We start from the raw sequence: 27,943 nt of genomic DNA on the forward strand, positions 1-27,943 counted from the left end.
CTGTCCTGGTGGGCTCACAAACTATCTAATGTACCTGGGGCAATGGGGGGGATTAAGTGAATTGCCCAGGGTCACAAGGAGCAGCGTGGGTTTAAACCCACAACCTCAGGGTGCTGAGGCTGTAGCTTTAACCACTGTGCCACTCTAGAAATCAAAATGTATTAGAAGCGAGCCAAGTACAGTGGTGCCTCACACAACGAACTTAATTCGTTCCAGGAGCAAGTTTGTTATGCGAAAAGTTCGTTATGTGAAACGCGTTAAGCGCAGTGACTAACGACTGCCTGCAGTGCCTGCGCGGAAGGATGCAATACATTGGCAGCGATCGTGGAAGCTCGGGCGACTTCGTTGTGTGAAACGAAGTTCGTTGTATGAATCATGACATGAAGTTCGTTGTGTGCAGCGTTCGCTGTGCGAGGCGTTCTTTATGCGAGGCACCACTGTATAGGACAATGAAGCCATTGTGACATCACTGATGAGGCTGGCTCTTGGGCATTGGTGGAATGAGGCATTATGATGTCACAGTACCAACTCTGGTTATCAGAGGCTGAAACTTTTCACACTATTTATTCAATTTTCTATAGTTTTCTCCCAAAGGAGTTCAGAACGGTTTACATGAATTTATTCAGGTACTCAAGCATTTTCCCCTGTCTGTCCTGGTGGGCTCACAATCTATCTAATGTACCTGGGGGCAACGGAGGGATTAGCTGACTTGCCCAGGGTCACAAGGAGCAGCGTGGGTTTGAACCCACAGCCTCAGAGTGCTGAGGCTGTAGCTTTAATCACTATACCACCACCATGATGCCTATGCACTACTTCTCAGTCCTATCTGGTGAATGCAGGGCTGATGCTGGGCATGCCCTCTGCATTTACTGCATAGACTTTGCCTGTACCACACATTCAAGTTTTGCTGCCAATGTGCAAGTGCAAAACCTATCCCATTATGGGAGAAAATATGCACATATTTTAAGGGAGTCTCATGGTGTGTATTATAATCACAGCACATGATATTTAGGGTTGGATTTCCTGAGTTTTATTCCCACAGTAGTTCAGACCCTCATCTGTTTCACATTGAGCTCGCAAAGAAGTAGTAGTAAAGCCTTTTAGAAAGACAGGATTGCCTCAGACATGCTGACCTTTGACTAATGGCAGCGCATACATGATAACAAATTTACTTTATGAGCTAATCATAAAAAAAATGATAGTTCATAAAATGGTACACTTTTAGGAGTGCTTTTTTAAAATCATGGATAAATCTATTCTCTAGATTTTTATCTCCATAGTATCCAACTCGACCTAGATAGTCTGAAAAACACATTTATTAACAATAAAAATTGCTATGGTAACAGCTTGTCACGCCTGACAGTTTATATTCATTAGCTGAGAGCTTTAGAAGCAGCACCTCGATGGTCACTTGGTCTCTGAGGGGCCAAGAGGGAACAGGTCTAGTCTGGCATTTGCAGTGGCCCTGCAGTTTCTTGCTGTTCTTTTGGGCTCTCAGCTGCTAGCAGAATAAGAGAACCAGATCCTTCAATACCTGTCACTTGTGTTTTTCCTTCCATAGCAGCTGCGTAGCCATATTTGGGGTTTTAGGCGGCCATGAGTCCAAAGTTAGAGGGGAGGACACAAAATGTTGTCCCCTCCCTGCAACCCTTGATCCCCCCCCAAGTCTCATCAATGTAAGCACTCCTCTGTCAGGGGCCTGGTAGTCGATAGTGCCTCTCCCACCCCCCTTCCCATGGACATGCTTGATTTTTGCAAAACTGAGCATGTGCAAGAAAGGCCCGCCCTCCATGTATGTGTGAGGCCTCGTAATATGCGAGGGCAGGCCACTCCTGCGTATGTTCATTCTCACAAAAACTGAGCATGCTTTGGGGGGGGGGCACGCAGTGGTGGCCCAGGGAAATTGCTGATGATTACCAAGCTATCAATAAGAGAAGTACTTCAATGGGGACCACCACCAAGGAAAGTAGCTCATGATGCCTCAATTTTTAGGTGATTCCCCAGACAGCAGACACCCACTCTCCCAAGGAACTGAACCCATCCCTATAAACCGCTTCGAACTTCACGGTATAGCAGTATATAAGAAATAAATTATTATTATTATTATTATCATCATATAGCACTGCCACTGAGCCATCAGGCCCCCTCCTTGAAGCCTTCCTAAAGACTGATATACCAAGGAATGAAAATGACTTCTTAATCTATGTGGTAAAATTTAGGCCTAGCATATTTTAATGCAGAACTTTCCCATGCATTAAGCCTAGATTTAACACAGAACTTATCAGGGCTTTTTATTTGCAAGTCATACACTAAGGTCATTAGCACACACGTCCTGCAAAAAAATAAACACAGCTCTGCATTATCCGGTTAGCACACTCTAATTATAATGAGTGGAATGCTCACTCTTCACCTATGAAATATTTTTTAAAAATAGTTAAAATGCGCTTAGACCACTAAAAAGGCAAAATACCGCATGAGGCTAAAGAGTTTATGGCTCTTCAGCTTGGAAAAGAGGTGGCCAAGGGGAGATATGATTGCAGTCTACAAAACCCTGCATGATGTAGAATGGGTAAAAGTGAATCAGTTTTTCTTACTCTTCCAAAAATTACAAAGACTAGGGGACACTTACTAGTAGTCCTTTTACTAAGGTGCGGTAGCTGATTTAGCACGTGCTAAATGCTAACGCGTGTGAACACATCCATAGGATATAATGGACGAGTTAGCACGTGTTAGCGTTTAGCGCACGCTAAAATGGCTAGCGAGCCTCAGTAAAGTTAAATGGAAATATCTTTGAAATAAATAGGAGGAAATATTTTTTCACGCGCCCTCCCTTTTACTAAGCCATGGGAGAGGTTTCTGCCGCCCAGAGCTCTAAATGCTTCAACACTGCTCCGACGCTCATAGAATTCCTGAGTGTCATACTTAGTGCGCCGGGCTGCGGTAGACACCTCTACTGCATCTTGGTAAAAGGGAGGGGGAGGGGGTGTCAATGAATAGAACTCTGGAATTTGTTGCCTAAGGATGTGGTAATAGCGGTTAGCATAGCTGGGTTTGAAAAAGGGTTGGACAAGTTCCTGGAGGAAAAGTTCATAGTCTGCCCTGGGATCGGCACAATGGAATGTTTGCCAGGTACTTGTGACCTGGATTGATCACTGTGGAAACTGGATACTATGGCTATCCTTATGTTCTTAACTCATTTTGCAGTAGCTTGTTTCCCATGCTAATGCCACATTAAATGTTTACAGAGAAAATCGCTGATTCCCAGTACTTTCTTCACCGTGTTTTGCCTCTCCTTCAGAAACAGGCCAGGTCTCCCACCATGTTATTCATGGTTTCACCATATTTACGATGGCTTTTAATAGAAAACAGCGAATAACATATGAAAAAGTTAGTCACGGTTTTTCTGTATTCGCGGGTCTGTTAATCCCCTATCACAGCGAATACGGAGGGAGAAGTGTACTTACATGAGTGGAACTCATCATAAGCCAGCTACTATTATCTATTTATTTTGAAAAATGTACGTACCCTCTCCTTGGCATCACAAAATGTTGATCAAGATGGTGTGCAATCATAAAACATTAAAACCTTTAGTTAACATAACATCAATAAAATAGCAACACTTTTCACTGCTTTCCTAACCACAAGCTAGACTGTTCTCCCCTAAGTGTATCAGGCAATTTATTCCACTCCAACACAGTCCTTATCCTAAATGCCTTCTTTTGTCATACTTCCTTTCTCATAACAGCTGCATTAGGAAGTGCCAAAACATAGAGGACTAAATGCCTCTTTTACAAAGCCGCGCTAGCGGCCCTGAAGCCCATAGAGATTTAAAGGGCTTCGGGGCTGTTGCCGCGCGGCTTTGTAAAAGAGGCCGTAAGTGAAAACTAACACCAGAAAAAATGCACAGAAAGCCCCAAATTCTAGGGCTTTTGCATGTTTTAGTAGACTTAGTGGGGCCGGTATTCAGACTGCAAGAGTTAGCTGGGCTGACTCTCGCAGTCATTAGCAAACCTGGAAATTTAATGCCAGGCCATATTCAACGACATAAGAACATAGGAATAGCCTTACTGGGTCAAACCAGTGGTCCATCAAGTCCAGTAGCCCGTTCTCACAGTGGCCAATCCAGATCACTAGTACCTGGCTAAAAACCAAGGAGTAGCAATATTCCATGTACCAATCCAGGGCAGCAGTGGCTTCCCCCATATCTTTCTCAATAACAGACTATGGGGTTTTCCTCCAAGAAATTGTCCAAACTTTTCATAAAACCAGCTAGTTTCAAGTTCAAGTTTAATAGGTTTTTTGATTAATCGCTTAATCATACTTCTAAGCGATGTACAGTTTAAAATTACATTTGTTGGGTAACAATACAGTAAATAAAAAAATACTTAAAAAAGTACAAAATTACAATCAATTTAACATACTCATAACATTGGGTAAGGAGGAATGAAATACAAATCTTTAAAGTAAAGAGAAAACATTAAGGGAAAATACAGAAGGTTAACAAAATAACAAGATATAACAAGATATAATTTAATGGGGTTGTAGGATATTAAAATTAGTTTTCAAAGGCATCCTTGAAAAGAAATGTTTTTAAGTTACACTATCTGCTCTTACCACAATCTCTGGCAAAGCGTTCCAGAGCTTAACTATTTTCTGAGTGAAAAAATATTTCCTCCTATTGGTTTTAAAAGTATTTCCCTGCAACTTTGAGTGTTCCGGAGTGAAAAAAATCGATCCACTCGGGATTTTGTAGACTTCTTAAGAACATAAGAATTGCCGTTGCTGGTTCAGACCAGTGGTCCATCGTGCCTAGCAAATCGCTCAAGCAGCGGCCCTTAGGTCAAAGACCAGTGCCCTAACTGAGACTAGCCTTACCTGCGTACATTCTGGTTCAGCAGGAACTTATCTAACTTTGTCTTGGATCCCTGGAGGGTGTTTTCCCCTATAACAGCCTCTGGAAGAATGTTCCAGTTTTCCACCACTCTGGGTGAAGAAGAACTTCCTTAGGTTTGTACGGAATCTATCCCCTTTTAACTTTAGAGAGTGCCCTCTCGTTCTCTCTACCTTTTCCAAGCTGAAGAGCCTTTTCCCATATGAGAGGAGTTCTTTTTGGAACCTTTTCTAGCACCACTATATCTTTCTTGAGATAAGGAGACCAGAATTGAATTTCTTTTAGCCGCTAAAAATATAGCCAGCTAAGCCGATATTTATCAGTTACAGTGTCCAAAGGTGGATCTGCTATTTATGCGGGTCTACCTGGCCGCTCAGCTTAGTTGATCATACAGTGAATATTGGCGCTAACTGGCTAGGTCATATAGCCAGTGACCAGGCTAGCTGCTAATAGCCCGATTCTGTAAATTTTGTCTAAATTGGTAGGTGCCTTGTAAAAAGGCGCCAGCTGTGTGTCAGTCATGTTTAGGCCCCATTTACAGATTTGTGCCTTATGGCGCCTATCACAAAACTAAGTTCTTTTCAGACTTCTGCCTAATGGCTCTTATCTTTGTCTCCACCCGCCCCCCAAACACACCCATTTAGGAATTAGGCACCACTAGGTATCATGCAATAGATGTCTACCCTTTGTAGAATTGGGTAGGCACCTATAGGCCAATTAATATTTTCCAATTATGAGCTTGCTTGGGTAATTAACGTAAGCTCAGATTACTTTTACTAAGCTGCGCTAGTGGTTTTAGCGCACGCACTAGACACTAACGCCTCCATTGAGCTGGCGTTAGTTTCTCCGCGTAGCGCGGGGGATAGCGCACGCTGAAAACGCTACTGCAGCTTAGTAAAAGGAGCCCTTAGTGGTGCCCACCATATGGCTAGATTCTATAAAGAAAGGGTAAGTGTCAGCATTCAGCGGCCATCTCATGCTGAATTTTAGCATTTCACTGGCTAAGTGCTATTTAACCAGCCAGGAGCTGTTCTTCGCTGGTTAAAAAGCTCTGAATATCAGGGTGGAGTGAAAGTTGTTGAAAATATTCCATTTTACAGTCGCAAACTTTTATCTGTGCTTCACTCAGGGCCCTTTTTACTAAACCACAGTAATAATAATAATAAATTTATTTTTATATACCGCCATGCCCAAGAGTTCTAGGCGGTTCACAACAATTAAGCATGATACAGACAGTGCAAGTCATTTAAGATTCAGCAAGTTAAAAAGCATATAGTAGGAAGAAATACAGACAATGTAAAAGAATGCGAACAATTTTAAAAAGAATAAAAGATTAAAACAAAAAAATGTTTAAGACCCTAGCCTATTAAATAATTGAGTTTTTATCTGTTTTCTAAACTCGAGATAAGAAGGGGCTTCCAACACAAATTTGGCGAGCCATGTGTTCAATTTACCCACCTGGAAAGAAAAGGTTTTTTTTCAAAAAATCTTTTCTACTGGCATAATTTTATTGAGGGATACCCAAACAAATGTATTCTTCGAGAACTCTTATTAGTATAACTCAGAGTAAAGTGAGGGTTAAGGTAACTCGGTAACATACCAAATACTGTTTTGTAGCAGGTACATGAAAACTTAAACAAAACTCTAGATTCCAGTGGCAGCCAGTGGAGCTTTTGATAAAAGGAAGTAACGTGTTCCCATTTCTTTAGGCCAAAAATAAGACGAACGGCTGTATTCTGGACCATCCTCAGTTTTCTGTACAATCTAGGCTTAACACATTTTAATAATATGGCAGTGTTTGGGGATTTTTAAAATTTTTTCAGGTCCCACATGTTCAATTAATATACGGGACAAAAAATATGGAACCATTTAGGGGGGAAATTCTATAAGTGGTGCCTAAAGTGTACATGCCTATATACAATAAAAATTTCTTTTTTTCTTTTTTTAATCTTTATTGAGTTTCTAAAACTAACAAAAATGCAATACAGTATCTATACAAATAATATTAATCATATATGCATTTATAATCAATCAAAATCCATACAATAATAAAAAAAACACCCCCATCCAACCAACATTTCATAAGGGAATAGAATTATACAAAGAAATACCCCCTTCCCGCCCGCCCTCCCCCTGGGTGTGTGTGCAATATACCAACAGGAACAAAGGAAAAGCAATTACAATGAGTCCATAAAAGATATCAAAGGGCCCCATATTAACTTAAATCTCTTAGTATGTCCCAGCACATCCGCGTTCATTTTTTCAAATCTATAAATTAAACATAAATTTTCCCACCAAAAATTAAAGTTAAGGCGATCCCAGTTCTTCCAATTGCACATAACCATTTGTATGGCTACCCCGGTCATGATAAGGAAAAGCCGCCCTTTATATCTGTCCAATGAGGACTTCAGATGTACCGTATTTTCATGTAGATAACGCGCACCTGTGTAAAACGCGCACACGGGTATAGCGCGCGGGAAACCGACATATATGTAAAAAAAATTTTATATACCGCACACACCCGTATACCGCGCATGCTGCCCCGTCTCTCCTTTCGCCCGCCCCGACTCTCCTCTGGCCACCCCGACTCTCCTTTCCCCCGTCCCGACTCTCCTCTCCCCCTTGAAGTCCTGTCCCCACCCTGAAAGCCTGATGCCCCCCCCAGACGTCCGATTCACCCCCCCCCACAGGACCGCTCGCACCCCCACCCCGAAGGACCGCTCGCACGCACCTGCACCCCGAAGGACCGCTCGCACGCACTCCCACCCGCACCCTGAAGGACCGACCCCCCCCCCCCATCATGTAGACGTCAGAGAAAGGGCGGGACCGCCGGAAGACAAAGCAGCGCAGACGCAGGGCTCACAGAAGGGCCGGGACCACCAAGAGGAAGCAGCAGGACACCGGTAGGAGCTTCTACATGATATGGGGGGGGGGTCGGGAGGCTGTGGGGGTGCGAGCGGTCCTTCAGGGTGGGGGTGCGGGTGCGGGTGGGAGTGCGTGTGAGCGGTCCTTCGGGGTGGGGGTGCGGATGCGTGCGAGCGGTCCTTCGGGGTGGGGGTGCGAGCGGTCCTGCGGGTGGGTGAATCGGACGTCGGGGGGGGGAACTATGTAAAAATAAAATTTGTAAAACACGCTCATGCATATAACATGCAAGGTTTGTAAAAACCGTGTATAACGCGCGCGTTATATGCGTGAAAATACGGTAATATCGTCCCACAAATGACTGATCATATGTCAAAGGAATCGATGCCTCAAGTATAGCATTAATCTGTCCCCATATTGACTTCCAGAAATTGAGTATTAAAGTACAATAGAACAGCAGATGGTCCAGTGTCCCTATATCAAGATGACACTGCCAGCATCTATTAGATTTAGAACTATCTAACTTTTGTAAATGAACAGGGGTCCAAAAAGTTCTATTTAACAAGAGAAACCATTCCAATAAAAATTTCTAAATTTGACATGAATATAAAATTGACAGAAATGCAATGGAAGAGAATATGGTTATCTATTTCTAAGTCATTTCATTCAGCATTCATGTGTAAATAAATATTTTTAAATGTCCTTAATTACTTTTTTTCTGAAGTTATTTATCACTTGTTATTTTCATGTGATTTTTTTTCTGCTGTTTTTTTTGCAGATCACAATTTCTTAATTTGAGCTTGCATGGACTTTATGGAAGTTCTTTGGAAAAAGAAGATTTTGAAAAAATTCTTACAGAACAAGCCAGTGTATCGGGTAAGAATAATCAGGTTGAGTTTAACCTGCAGCGATCAGTGTTTGTTTAAACGCCAGCCACCACTGTTTTTTTTATAACCAGATAGTTTTTCTCAAACCCCCCCTCCCCCCCGACAAAACCCACAGGAAAGGCCACCACTTAGACTTGATCACATTTCTTTCCAATGCCCCAACTTCCCCCGGCATAAGTCTCTATGGTGAAGCCTGGGCCAACACCCCCTGGTCTGATCACCTATGTAATTTTAAATTACTCTGGCTCAAAAATCAAACCAAAAGGCATCCAAGGATCCAACCACAAAGAAGAGACTTGGACTAGAGGTCAACTTAACCCATTGGAATTTTGGTCACACTATAACTTAACATCCATCCCCGACTTAGACACAAACTTCATCCTAAGATGGAATAATTTCAACAATCAGATCCTAAATGACATTGCATCATTGAAAGTATGTAAGAAAAGACACCGTCCATTAAACAGCTGGTATGATGCCGACCTATTAGCAATTAAACAAGAAGTTTGCAAATTAGAAAGAATATGGTGCAAATCAGGAAAAGATAACGACAGATACACCTGGCGACTAAAAGTCAAAGAGTACAAAAGAATGATTAAAGATAAGTGCTGCAAACACTACTCCCAAATAATCAATTCTCCTTCACTGAACAGCAAAGAATTCTTTAGAATAGTCGATTCCTTATTTGATATCGGTCTCCACAAACCTTCCCATTCAGATCTTCCACCCTCTGCTACAAACCTAGCCAACCACTTTGCCACAAAAATTAGTAATCTGAAAACGTCTCTCACTGCTACAAACGCGGACCCATCAACCAATCCACCTGTTCTAGATAACGAAGGCTCAACAGCAGACATGACCTGGAACCATTTTGAAAACCCAGACTGGAACTAATTCCTCAAGTTCTACTCTAAATACGCTAAATCCAACTGCCTGCTAGATAACTGCCCACCGATTTTCATGAAAACAACCCCCTTCCCATTCAAAGCTGCCCTTTTCCACTGGATCTCCCTTTGCTTGTCCACTGGCTACTTCCCAACAGAACTCGGCCACATTCTTGTGACTCCAATCATCAAAAACCCCAAAGAACCAATCTCTTTGGCCGCCAACTACAGACCCATTGCCAACATACCTCTCTTCCTTAAAGTAATGGAAGGCCTAGTTAATCACGATCTCATGTCATACCTAGAAAAGTTTAACATTCTGCACGACTCCCAGTCAGGATTTCACACCAACTACAGCACAGAAACTGTCTTAGCTGTGTTAACTGACCACCTGTTTTCTCTGGGAAAAAGCGCACTGGTACTGCAGTTTGACTTAAGCAGTGCCTTCGACCTTGTAGACCATGACATTCTGATCAGTTGCCTCGATTCTGTTGGCATTTCGGGACAGGTACTAACCTGGTTCACAGGCTTCCTAAAAAATTGCACCTACCAGGTCCACAGCGACGGAACCTTTTCCCAATCTTGGAATAACCCCTGCGGAGTTCCACAGGGCTCCCCTCTCTCTCCATCTCTGTTCAACATCTACATGGCATCACTTGGGCATATGTTATCTGCCTTAAAATTGAAATCATTCATATATGCAGACGACATTACAATTATCATCCCCATAACCTCCTTGACACAACAGACTGAACAATTCACCTCATCCGTTCTCACTATGGTAGAACAATGGACTACACAATTCAAACTAAAACTAAACCCAGAAAAAAACCAAACTTTTCCTTGCAAGTCCCAACCACAAACTAACGAATACCTCTCTGAAATTAAACGGGCTAACCTACTCAATCAATGCCTCCACTAAAATCCTTGGAGTCATCCTGGATCGATGCTTTTGAAGACCATACCAATGCTTAGGTTAAAAAATGCTTCTGCACCCTCTGGAAACTCCACACCATTAAACACTACTTCGACTTCCTCTCCTTCAGATTGCTGGTCCAGTCTCTAATCTTAAGTACCTTAGACTACTGCAATATCATATACCTAGGATCCTTCAAGAAAACCATCAAACACCTGAGAATCATCCAGAATACTGCCGTCTGCCTCATTTACGGCTTCAAAAAGTCGGAACATGCAAGTCCGTTCTACAGAAAACTTCACTGATTGCCAATGGAGGCAAGGATCATCTTCAAGTTCACCTGCCTTTGCTTCAAAACCCTAACGGGTTGATCCCCGATCTACCTGTCGCACCAGTTTGAGTTCCAGGCACCACCTGCACACGTAGCGCCTACCTATTTGCCTTCCCGTCCCTGAAAGGCTGTGTCTATAAGAGATTCCTTGATAGAACACTGTCATTCCAAGCTGGCAAATGGAATAAATGTTTAACCACCCTCATTTCTAGTGCACCCTCCTACCAAGTCTTCAGGAAATCTATTAAAATCTATCTCTTTGATAAATTCCTCCCCCCCACCTTGCTTATCACTGATATTACCTGCTATACCTCTGATATATTTCCGGACTTTTTCTAACCTCCCTTGGGTCACCAATTTAATTTGAAATTTGTTACCAATGTATCTGACAACACTTTCTGTAACATCGCTGTATATGTACAGTCTCTTCCTCTATAAACCGCTCTGAACTGCTTGTGGTATTGCGGTATACAAAAATAAAGTTATTATTATTATTTTGATGTTATCTGAATAATATCTAGGCACATTTGGGTCAATATTCAAAGTTCTCTTGGCGCAGCGGTGTACCGAGCATGAACGAGCTTTCCTCACTACTCTTGGCGCTGAGCCACTCACTGAATTGCTGCCCTGAATTCTCACGAGAACTTTGAATATGGATCACCAGGGATTCAAAAAGGTATGCGGGGGAGGTGGGAGGGAGGTAAAAAAAAATTTGGCAGAGTCGGCTGGGACAGGAGACAGGAGGGATCCCTCCTGTTCCAGCCTACCAGGTCATACGGCAGGCCCAGTGGGGTCCTGCGTGACATCGGCAGGGATGGGGCTGGGTGCAAAGCCTGGCAGGAGAAGGAGTGAGGGAGGGGGACTAGGGCATAGACCCTGGCAGGGCACATGAATATTCACCTCCCCCCCCCCCCCCGCTGTCTTATAAGTGAGTCAACCTTTTTTCCTTTTGGGGGGGGAGAAAGGGTACCTCATCTTATACTCTGCCTTATATTTGAGTATATACGGTATTACTTAACTGGCCACAGTAACTGCAAAATAGGTACACAGAAAAGTCAGCCCTATCTTTATTTAGTTTACTATAGCTGGTTAAGTGCTAAGTATTGCACTTAAGTGGCTGTGTTATTGCCAACTATAAACCCAGAAATGTAATTCTGGAGGCAGACAAGGTCCAGTGTTGAATTTCCGGGGATAATGCCAGCAGCAGTCAGCAATATGCTGCTCTTCACCGGCTGAATATCAGGCCTGTAATTCCCTAAACAGCTGGATAATATGTGGATAAAAATGGGCTGTTAGGGGAGTACTTGAGGCAGCGGCAGGACTTATCTGGATGCTGGCCATTGTCGGCCACTATCCAAATAAGTTATCGAGATAGATTTAGGCCAGCTCAGTAGCAAACCTAAATCCATCCAGAGAGTTCCAGTATAGTTACTGCTCAGCACTCATTTTCAGTACCACTGATTATCCAGTGCTTAACTTAATTAGTGGTATTATCAGTGGATTATCTGGCATTTAACTTAATCCACCGACCATGCTGAAATGCATCTGGTTCAGGTTTTGTAAAGAGACAGAATTCAGAAACCAGTGGGATAAACATAGAAGATCCCTGTATACAAAGAAGATGGAAGCAAAATGTGACTTAAATGACCTTCACGCTTTAAACAGGGCACGGATGGACAAGTACAGTGCTGGCCACTTTTGGGCATAGAAGGTCTTTTATCTGCCATCACCTATTTTGTTATTTGTTTATTAAATATGCTATGAGTTCTTTTACATCTAATTGCAGATTTGTAATTCACATTTCAGGTGCTCCTGTGGACCTTGTAAAAGAATCACTTGGTGAAGAGCTCTTTAAAATATGCTATGAAGAAGATGAACATGTATTAGAGGTAGTCGGAGGGACATTGAAAGACTTCTTGAATAGTTTTACGACTCACCTGAAACAGGGCAGCTCAGACCAAGTGGTTGAGGATGACAGCAAACCTAAAGAGGCTTCAATACTTTGCTTGGAGAAGGATCAAGATTTTCTAAATGTTTACTATTTCTTTCCTAAGAAAGTAACCTCCTTAATTCTTCCTGGCATTATTAAAGCTGCAGCATATGTTTTATATGAAACTGAAGTAAAGGTGAGATTGACCCCAGCTGGATTTCATTGCGACGGCAGCGAATTTATCAACCAACCCTATCTTCTCTATTCGGTGCAAGTGAAAAACACCAAGCCCTCATTATCTCCATGTAAACCACAGTCCTCCGTGGCAATCCCTGCCTCTCTGTTCTGTAAAACATTTCCATTTCATTTCATGTTTGACAAAGACATGGGTGTGCTACAGATTGGAAATGGCGTCAAGAGGCTGCTGAATCGGAGAGACTTTCCAGGAAGGCCTCACTTTGAAGAGTACTTTGAAATTCTTTCTCCAAAAATAAGTTGCACATTTAGTGGAATCATGACCATGCTAAACATGCAGTTCATCATCAGAGTAAAGAGATGGGAGAACACTGTTGAAAAATCTTCAAGGGTAAGGAAAGAATTAGAATTCTCATTTATGCATTGCTTTTTCTTTTCCTGACTGTGGACTGTGGTATAGCTTGGGACGGTGGTGCCCGACATCTCCCTCCACAGTGGCAGTGGGGTGTCTTAAATGCGTACCCCCGTACCTCTTCTACTTGTCACCAGCAGTGATCAGGGTGTCCTACATCTAAGGTTACCAGATGTCTGGGAAAACCAGGACATGTCCTCTTTTTAGAGGACTGTCCGGGCTTTCGGACAGACTTTGCAAAACTGGGCATTTGTCCGGGTTTTGGAAAGCCCCTACAAGCTCTAGCTTCATCTGGAGGGCCTCTGAGCATGCGCGGATGATACACATCCATTCATGCTCCAGGACCTCTAAATGTGGCTGGAGCTTGTCCAGAAGAAGAGAGACTTTGTGGAAATGTCAGTGCATCTTATGCAGCGAAGATACCTTTTTTTTTTAAACACCCCACCCCCATCCCGTCGTACCTTTTTAAATGCCCGCGCCCGATACAGCTCTCCCTAATGTCGGTGAGTGCCCAGCTGTCTTCCTTGGCTTCTCCCTCAGCTTCCTCCGGATTCCCCTCTTTAAATCTGCCTGTAATTACGGCTGTCCAGATCCAGCGTCCCGCCGGGGCCCTCGCGATGAACGGGGTCTTACCTCCAAGCTGCTTCCTGCACCCAGCGAGAGAGGTCATCTTCCTTGCTGTGACCACCGCTGAGCTAATTACGGCAGCTTGCAGCTCGAACCTAGCAGGCTGCTGTTGGCCTCCAAAGTATGTGCCTCTGCCGCAGTCCTACCCCTGACGTCAGTGAACTGACGTCAGCCAATCACAGAGCAGCGCGGGCCCAGGCAGGAAGCGTAAAGGTCATGTTCCTGTGTTGTGTGCAAGGAGAAAGGCAGCCGTCCAGGAGACCGTGCTGGACCACTACCCGTTAAAAAAAGGTACCTTGAGGGCGGGGGAGGTGTATTTGTTGCTGCTGCGGGCTGCTGCTTCCCAGCACCAGACCACCAGACTTCTGCGTGCGGGCTGTGGGCTGCTTCAGGCTTCCCAGCACCAGACGCACCTATGTGTAGAGGAGGAAGAACTAAGAAAAAAAATTCAGAACCCAATTTTTTTTTCTTGCTTAATCTTCCTCTACAGGGGGGGTGCGTCCTATGGTCAGGGGCATCCTATAGAATGAAAAATACAGCAAATTGGTTCTGTGCTCCCTTCTCAATGGCTTTCCTTTCTTTTATGTCATATTATATTGTAAGCTGCCTTGTGATGCGCTCAGGAAAGGCAGTATATACCGTATTTTCACGCATATAACACGCGCGTTATACGCGTTTTTACCTACCGCGCATACCCCTCGCGCGTTATACGCGTGAGCGCGGTATACAAAATTTTTTTTACATAGTTCCCACCTTGCCCGACGCCCGATTCACCCCCCCAGCAGGACCGCTCGCACCCCCACCCCGAACGACCGCTCGCACGCGCTCCCACCCGCACCCGCATCCACGATCGGAGCAAGAGGGAGCCCAAGCCCTCTTGCCCGGCCGACTCCCCAACTCCCCGACAATATCGGGCCAGGAGGGAGCCCAAACCCTCCTGGCCACGGTGACCCCCCACCCCGCACTACATTACGGGCAGGAGGGATCCCAGGCCCTCCTGCCCTCGACGCAAACCCCCCTCCCTCCAACGACCCCCCCCCCCCCCAAGAACCTCCGACCGCCCCCCAGCCGACCCGCGACCCCCCTGGCCAACCCCCCACGACACCCCCACCCCCCTTCCCCGTACCTTTGGTAGTTGGCCGGACAGACGGGAGCCAAACCCGCCTGTCCGGCAGGCAGCCAACGATGGAATGAGGCCGGATTGGCCCATCCGTCCCAAAGCTCCGCCTACTGGTGGGGCCTAAGGCGCGTGGGCCAATCAGAATAGGCCCTGGAGCCTTAGGTCCCACCTGGGGGCGCGGCCTGAGGCACATGGGCCCAACCCGACCATGTGCCTCAGGCCGCGCCCCCAGGTGGGACCTAAGGCTCCAGGGCGGGTGAACGGAGAGTCGGGACAGCGCACGGAGAGTCGGGGCAGTGCACGGAAAGTCAGGGCGGGTGAACGGAGAGTCGGGACAGCGCACGGAGAGGCGGGGCAGTGCACGGAAAGTCAGGGAGGGTGAACGGAGAGTCGGGACAGCGCACGGAGAGGCGGGGCAGTGCACGGAAAGTCAGGGAGGGTGAACGGAGAGTCGGGACAGCGCACGGAGAGTCGGGACAGCGCACGGAGAGTCAGGGAGGGTGAACGGAGAGTCGGGACAGCGCACGGAGAGTCGGGGAGGGCGAAAGGAGAGTCGGGGTGGCCAGAGGAGAGTCGGGGCGGGCAAAAGGACAGTCGGGCTGCATGCGCGTTATATGCGTGAGCGCGGTATACAAAAGTTTTTGTACATAAAATCGTGGTTTCTGCACGCTATACCCGTGTGCGCGTTTTACACGGGTGCGCGTTATCTGCGTGAAAATACGGTATATATATATTTTTTTTGTTAAACTATAAACCATAGAATTGTTATAGAGTAACACGTAGCAAGATGTGCATGCAAATTCAAATTGGTGCTAATTAGTATCAATTAGCGCCCAATTGTTGGCACTAATTAGCTCAATAGCCAATTTAGTTGGGCGCACATCTTGGATCAAAATCTGGAGTATGTGCGTAAAACAAGAGTTAATCTTCTTTAATCATCCCTATCTGGCTAAATTTAGCCAGGTAAAGTATATAAAAATCTTTGCAGTGTTCATAATTTTAGCCACATAGGAGGGATGTAGGAGAGTAGGCTAACCTGCATATTTTATTCCATCATTTTAAGTGGTTTAAAGGTACCTCTGTATTTTTTGCCAAGTAACATGCTGAACTTCAGACATAATAAGAGTAATTTTATGACTTGGTGCCTAGGTTACAGATGGAGAACGGGCCAATTATTAGCATATTTTAAAAAAAGACAGGCATAATACAATGCCATGCAAACAAGGCCAGAGGAACAAACCCCTGAGCCCTTCAACCAAATACAAAAGATGGAAAAAGAGCTCCAATCCCAGCTAATTAACACAACTTATCCAGTCAGGATGAAACCAACTTAAGTGGACTCTGATCCAGGCAGATTTGGAAAAGGAGAAAGAGAAAGAGAGGGAACATAATAAAAACATAACATAAGAGCTGCCATACTGGGACAGACCGCAAGTCCATCAAGCTCAGTATCCTCTTTTCAACAGTGGCCAACCCAAGTCACAAGTACCGGGCAAGATTCCAAAGAATAAAACAGATTTTTTTGTTGCTTATCCTAGGAATAAGCAGTGAATTTCCCCACATCCATTCTTGACTTCTCTGTTAGGAAGTTATCCAAACACTTTTTAAACCCTGCTAAGCTCACTGCTTTCACCACATTTCCGGCAACAAATTTCAGAGTTTAATTACACATTACATGTCCCCTAGTCCTAGTATTTTTAGAAAGAGTAAAGAAGCGACTCACATCTACTTGTTCCACTCCACACAGAGCAGGATTCTTTTAAGTCACTGTGCATTTAACGATGATGCTAAATTAATGTATTTTACCACCCAGTTATTAAAACAGCTCACTGTGGTCTTTTATGTGCTTTCTAGCAGCCTCTAATTATACTATGCAAATATCATACAATGAGATCATTAATTGTACTATGCAAATGTCATACAATGAGATCATTAATATTAAAACTGTAATATATCAGGGTCATTAATATTAAAATGACCTCACCGGGTGATTCTCAAAAAGGAATGCCCCTCCATTTACAAGGAATTGGAGCAATATTTGCTGGCAGGGTCTGAATTGTCATTGCCTTATTTCCTGTTAGTGCCTGAGTGCCGATTGACTCAGGCACTGAGAGGAAAAAAAACAGCTTTCGGATCCACCATCAGTTTTGATTCCTCATAAATGTAACCCAAAGAAAAGCCTGGTGGTCTAGTGCCTCCACTCCATGTGGAAAATTGGCAGGAGAGATGCACACTCCTTCCTGCCGCAGGCTTATTTTTAATAGGTGTCCCCACCACACAAGCCTGGTGGTCTGTTGGGCCATCCACCCCTCCAACTCCCCCCCGATACCCACTTGCAGCAAGCTTCCCCTCCACAGCCCCCATCACACCTAGCCTAGTGGTCTAGTGGGCAATCCCAACCTCCGATGCCTCCATACCTTTTTTAGAAGACCAGCAGGACCTGCCTCTTTAAAATGGCAGGCCTACCCTTCCTGGTGCACCCTGGGATGCACAGGGAGGAAGGGTCCTAAGTTTCTGATTGGCCCAGGTGCCTAAGGCCCCTCCCATAGGAGAATAAGCCAGACCCTGCTCTGCCTGCCAGAGACTATCGCTAGCAGAAGGTTCAAGCTTACAAAACTGTAGAACTATAAAAGGCTATTATTCTATGAAGGCTAGCTAAGTAAAGTTTGCTCTTTAAGATCTAAACTGTCTATAGAAGGGAACCTACAATTTAGCTTTTCTCCCCAAACCTATCAAAACTCAGAGCAAAATAATATATATTTACGCAAAGATATGTCTTCTCTCAGAAAGAGAATGTTATCTTCCCTCTTTTTCTCCTCTCAGAAATAGTAGTTGTATCGTGATAAGAGCTGTGAGATTTTGCAGCCCTTATCAGGAAAGTGGTCCCTCCAGCAGCAAGAGATGATAACATAAGAATTGCCATACTGGGACAGACTGAAGGGCCTGCAAGCCCAGTATCCTGTTTTCAACATTGGCCAAATCAGGTCCCAAATACCTAGCTAGATCCCAAGTAGTAAAACAGATTTTATGCTGTTTTCCCTAGGAATAAGCAGTGGATTTCCCCAAGCCATCTCAATAATGGCCTATGGACTTATTAATGAATCTCTTGTTGCTGATGAAAGGGAAGGCTGCTGAGCGGGGAATTCCTCGCTCCCCTGCAGGAGTAGAAGAGATAACCCGCAAAAGCAGGAGTCTCTTGCACAATGTGGAAGGCTTGGCAGGTCTGCCCCCCTCCCGCCCTTTATCTTACAGGACATACCCATAATGGTTGAATTGCTCCCCCTGCCTGTGGATATCCAAAATGGTATACAGCACCATCGAGTATCAAATTGCTCTGACACTCTTCCCCTTACAACACCTGCAGCAGTCTCCTTGTTCATCATCCCCTAGATCAGTGTAACACAAACTGTGTGCACTGCGAGAGGCGCGTCCTGTAGGCAGTCAGCCAGCAGCAGTGTCTCTCCTCCTCGCCACACCCCCCACTAGCATGGTAATTTCAGTGTTAGCAAACTCAGGGCTCCATCTAGATCAGGGATCTCAAAGTCCCTCCTTGAGGGCTGCAATCCAATCGGGTTTTCAGGATTTCCCCAATGAATTTGCATTAAAAGCAGTGCATGCACATAGATCTCATGCATAATAAATAAATAATAAATATTCATTGGGGAAATCCTGAAAACCCGACTAGATTGCGGCCGTCAAGGAGGGACTTGGATACCCCTGGTCTAGATGGCCTCCGTGCACGTGATGTCATTGCAGCGATGCCTGTGCATGCACGGAGGTCCTGCAGATGCGGCTCCACGTTTAGTGTGCCGGGGCTTGGAAAAAGTTTGCAAGACACTGCCCTGGATCCGGCTCTGATGATGATCACAGGAAGCTCTTGAGTGTGTACAGTCAGACTGACCTACTTTTAGCCCAACATTTCTGCTTGAAAAGCTTCAGGGAGACCGACAGAAGAGAAAAGGTGTGCTGCCTTTGAATGCCAATCATTTCGGTCCTGTTGAAAAGATCTTTTGTTGTGTTGCTCTCTGTATTTAAACAGGAAACAGAGCGTGTGACTGCTTCCTTGAAGTTGGAACTTGTTTACTATCTGGAAGAATTTTTATGCAAAGATATGGACAGATTGGTCCCCAGCCCTGTCACTAAGGGCAAAGGACTAAAATTGCTGTAACATTTATTTGACCTTTACTAACTCCCTGAAATATGTTATAAAAACTCCTTTTCCTTGTAAACTGTTATAATCCTGTTACAGCAGGCCCAAACCTGTATAGTTTATTTTATCTTGAATAAAGCATGCCAAGAGAATTTCCTCATCTCCCCCCCCCTCCCCTCCACACTCTTTCGCCACCAGTTAATCTGTCCCAGTTCCTGAAATAAAATAATTTTTATAAATTGAATTCTCACAGTGTATCACCATCATGATGAAAGCTTTGCTAGTGCTGTTCACTTCTTATAAATGAAAAATATGTGGTTTGACTAGGATGGTAAAAGTCATGACATGGCGTACATGAATAACGGCAAATGATATGGAATGCAGACCTTTAAAAGTATTTTTTTCAGGACAGTAGCATGGCACTTCTCAAGCCACCCCGCTTTTTAGGATTACAATAGTGAATTTGCATGAGAGAGATTTACATACAATGGGAGCTATGCATGCAAAACCTATTTCATACATATTCATGGTGCATATGCATGAGCTAGGTTTATGTAAAATGGAAGTAATGCATGCAAACCAATTCCATGCATATTCATTATGCTATTACCATGGTGAAATAGCATGAGAGATTTACATAAAATGGAAGTAATAGTTGTAAGCAAATCCATGCATATTCATTCTGGTATTACAATGGTGAATATGTATGAGAGAGATTCACTTATAATGGAAGCCAAACATGCAGATCTATTCATTTCGGTATTCCTGAAAACACAAATGCTAGGTGTCAAGTTGTGCCTTCAGGAAAGGTTAAGAAGCACTTTGCTAGCAGACAATAAAACTGGAAAACTGTCTGGAAAAGAGAGCCAGCCTGTGTTAATGCATTTTACCGTATTATAAATGAATGTGATGTGATTTTTTTTTTTCTTTTGCCAAGCAAGTCTGTTACATAAGAAACGCACAGGTCTCATTTCTAAAAAGTAATATTTACATACTGAGGCTTACTTTAAATAGCGTACCATACTGGAAATCATACCAGACTATTGAGTAAACTGTTCTTAAGACATAGTTCTATAAATTGTAGACTACTAAGAGCAGCTCACGTCAAGCAACTGAAAATAAACCAGAGGAAGACTTTCTTGCCATTTGCTTATTGGGCAAAGCTAACCACCTTCATTACTTTGCAGGTAATGGATCTCAAAGGCCAAATGATCTACGTTTTCGAATCCAGCGCCATCTTGTTCTTGGGATCCCCCTGTGTGGGTAGACTGGAGGACTTCACAGGACGTGGGTTGTACCTTTCAGATATCCCGATTCACAACGCTTTACGAGATGTTGTTTTGATAGGAGAACAAGTGAGAGCTCAAGATGGACTGAAGAAAAGGTTGGGAAAGCTTAAAACTACTCTGGAGCAGGCCCATCAAGCACTTGAAGAGGAGAAGAAGAAGACGGTGGATCTTTTGTTCTCAATTTTTCCTGGAGAAGTTGCTCAGCAGCTGTGGCAGGGGCAAGTGGTGCAAGCCAAGAAATTTAATAATATCACAATGCTTTTCTCTGACATTGTAGGATTCACCGCAATCTGCTCCCAGTGCTCACCTATGCAGGTTATCACCATGCTCAGTGAACTCTATACTCGTTTTGATTACCAGTGCGGAGAACTAGATGTTTACAAGGTAGAGCAAATTTGTATATTTATGGTTTTCTTGTAGAAGGGACGAGATGTTACAGATGGTTCTGAAGTCTAGAATAATACCTTTGGAAGGAAATACACCCTTGATACCTGTGATGTTCTCTGCCATGTCCTGGAGACACACCTGACCAATCGGGTTATTAGGATCAACACAATGAATATGCATGAGATATATTGGTATGCTGTGGCTCTCCAGTATTTATAAGAACATAAGAATAGCCTTACTGGGTCAGACCAATGTTTCATCTAGCCCAGTGGTCTCAAACTCAAACCCTTTACAGGGCCACATTTTGGATTTGCAGGTACTTGGAGGGCCTCAGAAAAAATAGTAATGTCTTATTAAAGAAATGACTACTTTGCATGAGGTAAAACTCTTTATAGTTTATAAATCTTTCCTTTTGGCTAAGTCTTAATAATAATATTGTAATTTATAGCTAAAGAGATATATGATCAAGAAACTGTTTTATTTTATTTTTGTGAATATGATAATCATACCAAGGGCCTCAAAATAGTACCTGGTGGGCCGCATGTGGCCCCGGGCCACGAGTTTGAGACCTCTGATCTAGCCCAATAGTACATCTTCACGGTGGCCAATCCAGGTCACTAGTACCTGGCAAAAACCCAAATATTAGCAACATGCTTCATGTTTCCACCCCCTTTTTCTGTCAGAATTCAAAACATGCAACCACAGACTTCCCTGCCAGAATTTAAAATTGTGTCCAAAGGACGTTCCCACCAAAATTCAAATCTGTGACCAACTAACTTTCCTGCCAAAATTCAAATTCATGACCAAAGACCTCCCTGTTCTCAATCAGGCCGGTGGACCCACTTTATATAAAGACAAACTGCAGACCTCACAACATATCCTGAAGAAAATGACGTCATGATGGCTGAAACATCGGTTCTACTTATCCAAATGCGATGAAACCCAGATAACGGTCACAGTCACGTGGGTGGGGGGGGGGAGGGGAGAGGAAAGGGGGGAGGGCTTACAGGTTTAAAAAAGCCCGAAAAATTAAAATTTATCTTTTGGTCAAAAAACGCGAATAACCGAATCCGTAAATACGGAATTTGCGAAAACGGAAGGGGAAGTGTAATTGGTGTTTGGCACTAATTAATACTAATTAACAGTTGCATGTATAACTGCCATTAATTGGTATTCTATAAATTGTGCACACAGAATCTATCACATACTACTGCAAGGGGGCATGGATCTGAGAACTGCAGGTCAGGGGCGTGCCTAGAAGTTCTGCACGCAATTTATAAAATACTAGCATTTATGCATCTAGCTGCCTACGGTTAGGTGCGAGCATTTATTCCAGCCATTGAGCTAGCATACATGCTTGCAATATAGAATTCACACTTAGGGCTCCTTTTACAAAGGTGCACTAGCGTTTTTAGTGCACACACCGGATTAGCGCACGCTACCCACAAAACTACAGCCTGCTCAAGAGGAGGCGGTAGCGGCTAGCGCGCGTGGCAATTTAGCACGCGTTAAGGCCCTAACGCACTTTTGTAAAAGGAGCCCTTTAGCGTGTTTTTTTCCTGGCACCTAATTTTAAGTGTCCTTTTGAGATTTACCTTCTTAGGGGCAGATTCTTTAAACTGTGTCACTATTAAAGGCAGCGGTAGGTGTCCTACCGCTGTCTAACCAGCCAATCGGGATGCACGTTAAAAAAAAACCAACAAAATCTGAGGCAGACCGCTTACACTGTAGATGTCTGTCGTGGGTGCAGGGAGATGCGTCGGGACACTTAAGCTCGCACAAGGCTGGGCTTGGGCATGGTTTCGGCCGGAAGTGGACTTGGGCGGTTGTGAAAGATGTCCGAAATGTAGGCCTGCAAAATGCTGGCCTACATTTCAAATAGACGCAGCCGCAGAGCTGATCGTGGCAAGGGAATCCCCCTGCCGCAATCAGGTGAGCGGCCATGGCAGGGAACCCCCATCCCACGAAGTCGGTCGGCAGGAGGGATGCCCATTCCCTCCTCATGGAACCTCCTAATGCCCCCCATGAGAAATTCCCTGGCAGGTGGGATTCCCACTCTCTCATGCCACCCTCCCCACCTATAGAACACCCTGGCACCGTGGGGGGGCATTCTGGGGTTCCGGCGGGAGGGAGTGGGCATCCCTCCTTCCGGCCAACTTTGCTGAGGGGGTCCCTGCTATGGCCGCCCAGCTGATCACGGCAGGGAGATTTCCTTGCTGCGATCAGCTGGTGGCAAGGGATCAGACACAATTCTCTAACTGGCGCCTGTGACATGGGCGTTGGTTAGAGAATCGGCGGGGTTAGGCATCTGTCCATTAGGGTAAATGCAATTCTGTATAGGACGCCAGTCTGCAATTCTCAGCCGCTTCGTAGGCAGCTGCTGAGACTGGCGTCCTATACAGAATTTCCTTCTAGTGCATTGTGGCATACTGGCATTACAGTACATATTAATTCACATGCTAACGATATAGGAAATGGGCAGATTATGAGGCTGGAGATGGTAGGATTAATTCTTCAGTGGGCCCTAAGCACCCAAGTACACTGAGCCCCCCTGGCCCTGCCTTTCCATGCCCTCCCTTTTGCGAGAATGTACCTCTGGGCCCAGCTTCAGATGTCCAAATAGCACCTCCTTCCTTCATTACTCAGTGCGGCTGAACTCATAGTCTTCAAAAAGCCATGGGCAGTGGATCCTACACGCTGCGAGTGGCTGACCTGGAAGCCTTCCCTCTGACGCAAAATCCCAGCGTAAATGCCATTGTTGCACAGGAATGCTATTGGCAGCCATGACAGCTAACTTCTAGTATTGTTCTCTGTACCAGCTTTTGCTGCCAGCCACTCCCCATCTACACCCATTATCCATCCAGATTCCACCTGTGTCTGCACTAAACACCTGGTATGGGATTTTTACTGTACTGGGTTAGCCACACTGGGTCAGACCAACAGTCCTTCTAGTCCAGCATCCTGTCTCCAATAGTGACCACTCAAGGTCAGAAGTACCGGGCAGAAATCCAAATAGCGATATTCCATGCTGCCAATCCCAGGGCAAGCGGTGAGTGTAGGTCCTGTGAATGGCTATTACATACTGATATCTTCATGGTAGACACCCCCCTTAACTGTTCTTTCACCATTCAGAAGACATTTTTATGAAGCTGTAATGCTGGTGAATTAGTAAGCTAGATTTCATGTATACTTTTAGGTTGAGACAATTGGTGATGCGTATTGTGTAGCTGGAGGATTGCATAGAGAAAGTGAAACGCACGCTGCGCAGGTAGCACTGATGGCTCTCAAGATGATGGAGCTCTCCGATGAAGTGATGTCTCCCCATGGAGAACCCATCAAGGTAAGGCATAACTGCCTGGAATAAATTCAACTAGCATTAGTCCTTTGTTTTTTGTTTTTGTTTTTGTAACAAATTGCTCATTGTTCCAGTACGTGTCGACATTGTGGGGTAGATTCAAGAAAGTCCCTCAGAAAATAATGCGCTCGGGGCTAGATTCTATATACAGTGCCGCGCGGCACTCACATTGTGGGCGGTGCTTGGCGCAGTTGTCAATCAAAAAAAAACGGTGCCGTTTATAGAATCATGCCTAGTGGCGCCTAAGCAGACTTAGCCGTCACTAGGCTTCCTAGACATGGCGCCGCTCCATTAGTGTAGCTTTTCACTTGCCTAATTTGGCAGCGCCTATGTCTTGATGCCTAAGTCAACCACGGCCATAATTACGCCTATTTTTAGATAACATAGGCATCCCTAGGTGTTGGATGGCGCCTCCACTTAAGCATCGCTAGGCATCCTAAGAGTGTGGCGTCGAGCTCTTATAATGCTTAATTTTTATTTTATTTTGATTGGCTGCAAGCTAGCATGGTCCCTCTTGTTCCATTTTGTCTGTTTGTTTTGTCAAGTCTTTGTAGGACAACCTTAAGCTTAGTACTTTGTATTTATAAATATATGTACTTTTTAACCTTTGGATGTACACCGCCTTGAAATTTGGTTTGGCGGTACAGTGTGCCCCTGTGAATTGATGGTTCGTGGTTTCACTCATTCGCGGTATTCTCCGACCGCCTCTTCCTGTGCAAAAGTCGGACTACACCAATCAGGAGCTGCATGTCAAAGCAGCTCCTTGGTGTAGCCCGACTTTAGTACAGGAAGAGGCGGTCGGAGCATACCATGAGTGATTTCCTTCACTCGCCGGCACTCCAGCTGCCCTCTCCTGCCTCCCCAGGCGAAAAACCGTATTTGTGGTTTTTCGATATTCGCGGGGGTTCCTGGAACAGAACCCCCACGAGTATCGGGGGAGTACTGTATAACAAAATTTTAATAAGACTTGAAACTTGGGATGGTCAATTACCATGCCAATTAAGCCAATTAAAAAAAAGTAAGTTTGGCGTGGATCCCAAACTTAGTCATTGCTAGGCAGCTGTGATTAGGGCGCTATTTATAGAATATAGCCTTCAGTGCTACTGTGCACTCCACCTCTTTAACCAACTACAGTACTCCCCCCGATATTCACGGGGGTTCCGTTCCAGGAACCCCCGCGAATGTTGAAAAACCGCAAATACGTTTTTTTTAGCAGAGGATTCAGGAGAGGGCAGCTGGAGCGCCGGCGTGTGAAGGAAATCACTCGCGGTATGCTCCAACCGTCTCTTCCTGTACTAAAGTCGGGCCTCACCAATCAGGAGCTGCTTTGACACGCAGATCCTGATTGGTGAGGCCCGACTTTAGTACAGGAAGAGGCGGTCGGAGCATACTGCGAGTGATTTCCTTCACTCGCTGGCGCTCTGGCTGCCCTCTCCTGCCCGGTCATTTGTGGTTGGAAAATACTGCGAATGACCGGGACTGTGGAGCCCTTAGTGTTATGAACTTTCTTTCGACTATTTCAATATATCATGCAGTTTTGGAATTCTTTATTATATTTCAGTCATTTAAGGTAGCTTGATCTGCAAGAATACGACAAACTTTATACGGAACACTCTGTTTCAGCTGCTAGATTTCTTATCTTGTCTAAATTATTTTCAGTCAACTGCTCCTGCTCTTAACACAGTTCTATATATCAAGCAGTTTTGGAATTCAGCAACAAGTATACTTAATATAGTTTTGCAAATCAAGCAGCTTTAGGCACCAAAACTTTGTTGTAATCTCAACTACCGTATTTTCACCCATGTACCGCGCACCCGTGTAAAACGCGCTCTCTCGACCAGAAGGCTTTGAGCATGCGCAAATGCTCAAAGCCTAGTCCAGCCCGGCACAGGAAGAAGAAGGATCTCTCCCGCACCACCCAGCCCAGCCCAAACCAACGAGGGAGGATCTTCGGGCACTGGCACTGGCACGTCCTGTGCATTGGTGCTGGTGCCGGTGCCCAATCGGGTAAGAGATGTTTTGCGGTGCTGGGGGGGATATAGGATCGCGGGGGAGGGGGGGTGATGCGAGCAGGGGGGCAGGGGGGATGCCGATCGGATTGGGAAAAAAAAGTTGTAAAACGCGCTCACACGTATAACGCGCACGGTTATGCACAGTTTGTAAAATCGTGTATAATGCGCGCGTTATATGCATGAAAATACGGTACTTAAGTTCAAATGCACAAGATATAAAGGGGATGGAACTCCTCTGTATGAGGACAGACTAAAAAAGTTAGGGCTCTTCAGCTTGGAAAAGAGATGGCTGAGGGGAGACATGATTGAAGTCTACAAATCCTGAATGGAGTAGAACGGGTACAAGTGGATCGATTTTTCACTCTGTCAAAAAAAAAATACAAAGACTAGGGGACACTCGAAGTTACAGGGAAATACTTTTAAAACCAATAGGAGGAAATATTTTTTCACTTAGAGAATAGTTAAGCTCTGGAACGCGTTGCCTGAGGTTGTGGTAAGAATGGATAGCGTAGCTGGTTTTTAGACAATTTACTGGAGGAAAAGTCCATAATCTTGTTATTGAGAAAGACATTGGGGGAAGCCACTGCTTGCCCTGGATCGGTAGCATAGAATGTTGCTGCTCTTTGGGTTTTGGCCAGGTGCTGGTGACCTGGATTGGCCACCGTGAGAGCGGGCTACTGGGCTTATGATAGACCATTGGTCTGACCCAGTAAGCCTATTCTTATGTTCTTATGGCATTTCCCATGCAAAAGGGCACTTAACTTTCGCAATGGAGATCACCGTTTCATAATTTCAGGCTTCTTCAGGGGTGTTTTTGCTCCACCGAGGAATTCAAGCATTTTTTATTCCTTGTTGCTGCTATGATTTAATTTTTTTTGTGCGCTGCAACTCTGCTCTTCGTTTTTCATTTATTGAAATTATATTTTCTTTCCATCATTCTTTGCTGTCGACAAAGTACCAAAAATTAGACACCAGAAATATGGGTGCTAAGGCCCTGATTCTATAAATAATGCCTAATGATAAGCGCCTAGATCGGAATGCCTGGTCTAACTTAGGCCCTCTTACTAAACTGTTGCTCATAGGAATAATATGAGCATTGGAGCGTTTAGCGCTCCGGGCCGCATTAGAAACCTCTACCATGGTTTAGTAAAAGGGGAGGGGGTTAATTATTTAATTGGCTAGGATGATTAAAAATTAGCACCTCATAATTGACGTAAATTGAGCTCAATTGGATGGTAGGCGCCTAACTTGGCCCCGAACTGCAGATGGTTATAAATATTTATTAACCAGACCAAAGACAAAATGAAAGTTTCAGAAACCAAGACAACTTAAAAGAAAGACAAATAAACTCTGGAAGATTTATTTAACAACATTTGAAGCACTGCCCAGAAAAAGACACAGCTACAAGAGACCCGAAGCCCTTATCAGTAAAATATAAATAATATAGTCTCAAGACCACAAAAAGCATCAACTAATTCTAATGCAAAAAAAAAAGCATGTGATTAATGTTCTGAAGGTTACCCCTGAATCGGTATCTCCATTGGAATGTTTATCTGCCGTAAGCTCAGACAAAGGCGTCAAGCTGCTCGACCCATGTTGGACAGTTTAGAATTAACAGAATTTTGGGGGAAATCTACTTCTGAACAAATTTCTACCTCTACCTTGATAATGACATGTTCTCTAGATCCTCATAGT

At 44.5% G+C, this 27,943-nt stretch overlaps 1 protein-coding gene across 1 annotated transcript in view; it reads left to right on the forward strand.

Moving 5' to 3' along the window:
- The window catches only part of GUCY1A1 (guanylate cyclase 1 soluble subunit alpha 1), an 89,117-nt gene that overhangs the window by 25,871 nt on the left and 35,303 nt on the right, over window positions 1–27,943 (forward strand). The window contains exons 5-8 of the mRNA XM_033941267.1: window positions 8,532–8,629; window positions 12,578–13,287; window positions 20,393–20,878; window positions 24,078–24,221. Of these exons, the coding sequence (XP_033797158.1) occupies window positions 8,532–8,629; window positions 12,578–13,287; window positions 20,393–20,878; window positions 24,078–24,221 (1,438 nt within the window). The remainder of the gene's footprint in view (window positions 1–8,531; window positions 8,630–12,577; window positions 13,288–20,392; window positions 20,879–24,077; window positions 24,222–27,943) is intronic.

The sequence above is a fragment of the Geotrypetes seraphini genome, chromosome 1, assembly GCF_902459505.1.
Source record: "Geotrypetes seraphini chromosome 1, aGeoSer1.1, whole genome shotgun sequence".
In the NCBI taxonomy this organism is placed as follows: domain Eukaryota; kingdom Metazoa; phylum Chordata; class Amphibia; order Gymnophiona; family Dermophiidae; genus Geotrypetes; species Geotrypetes seraphini.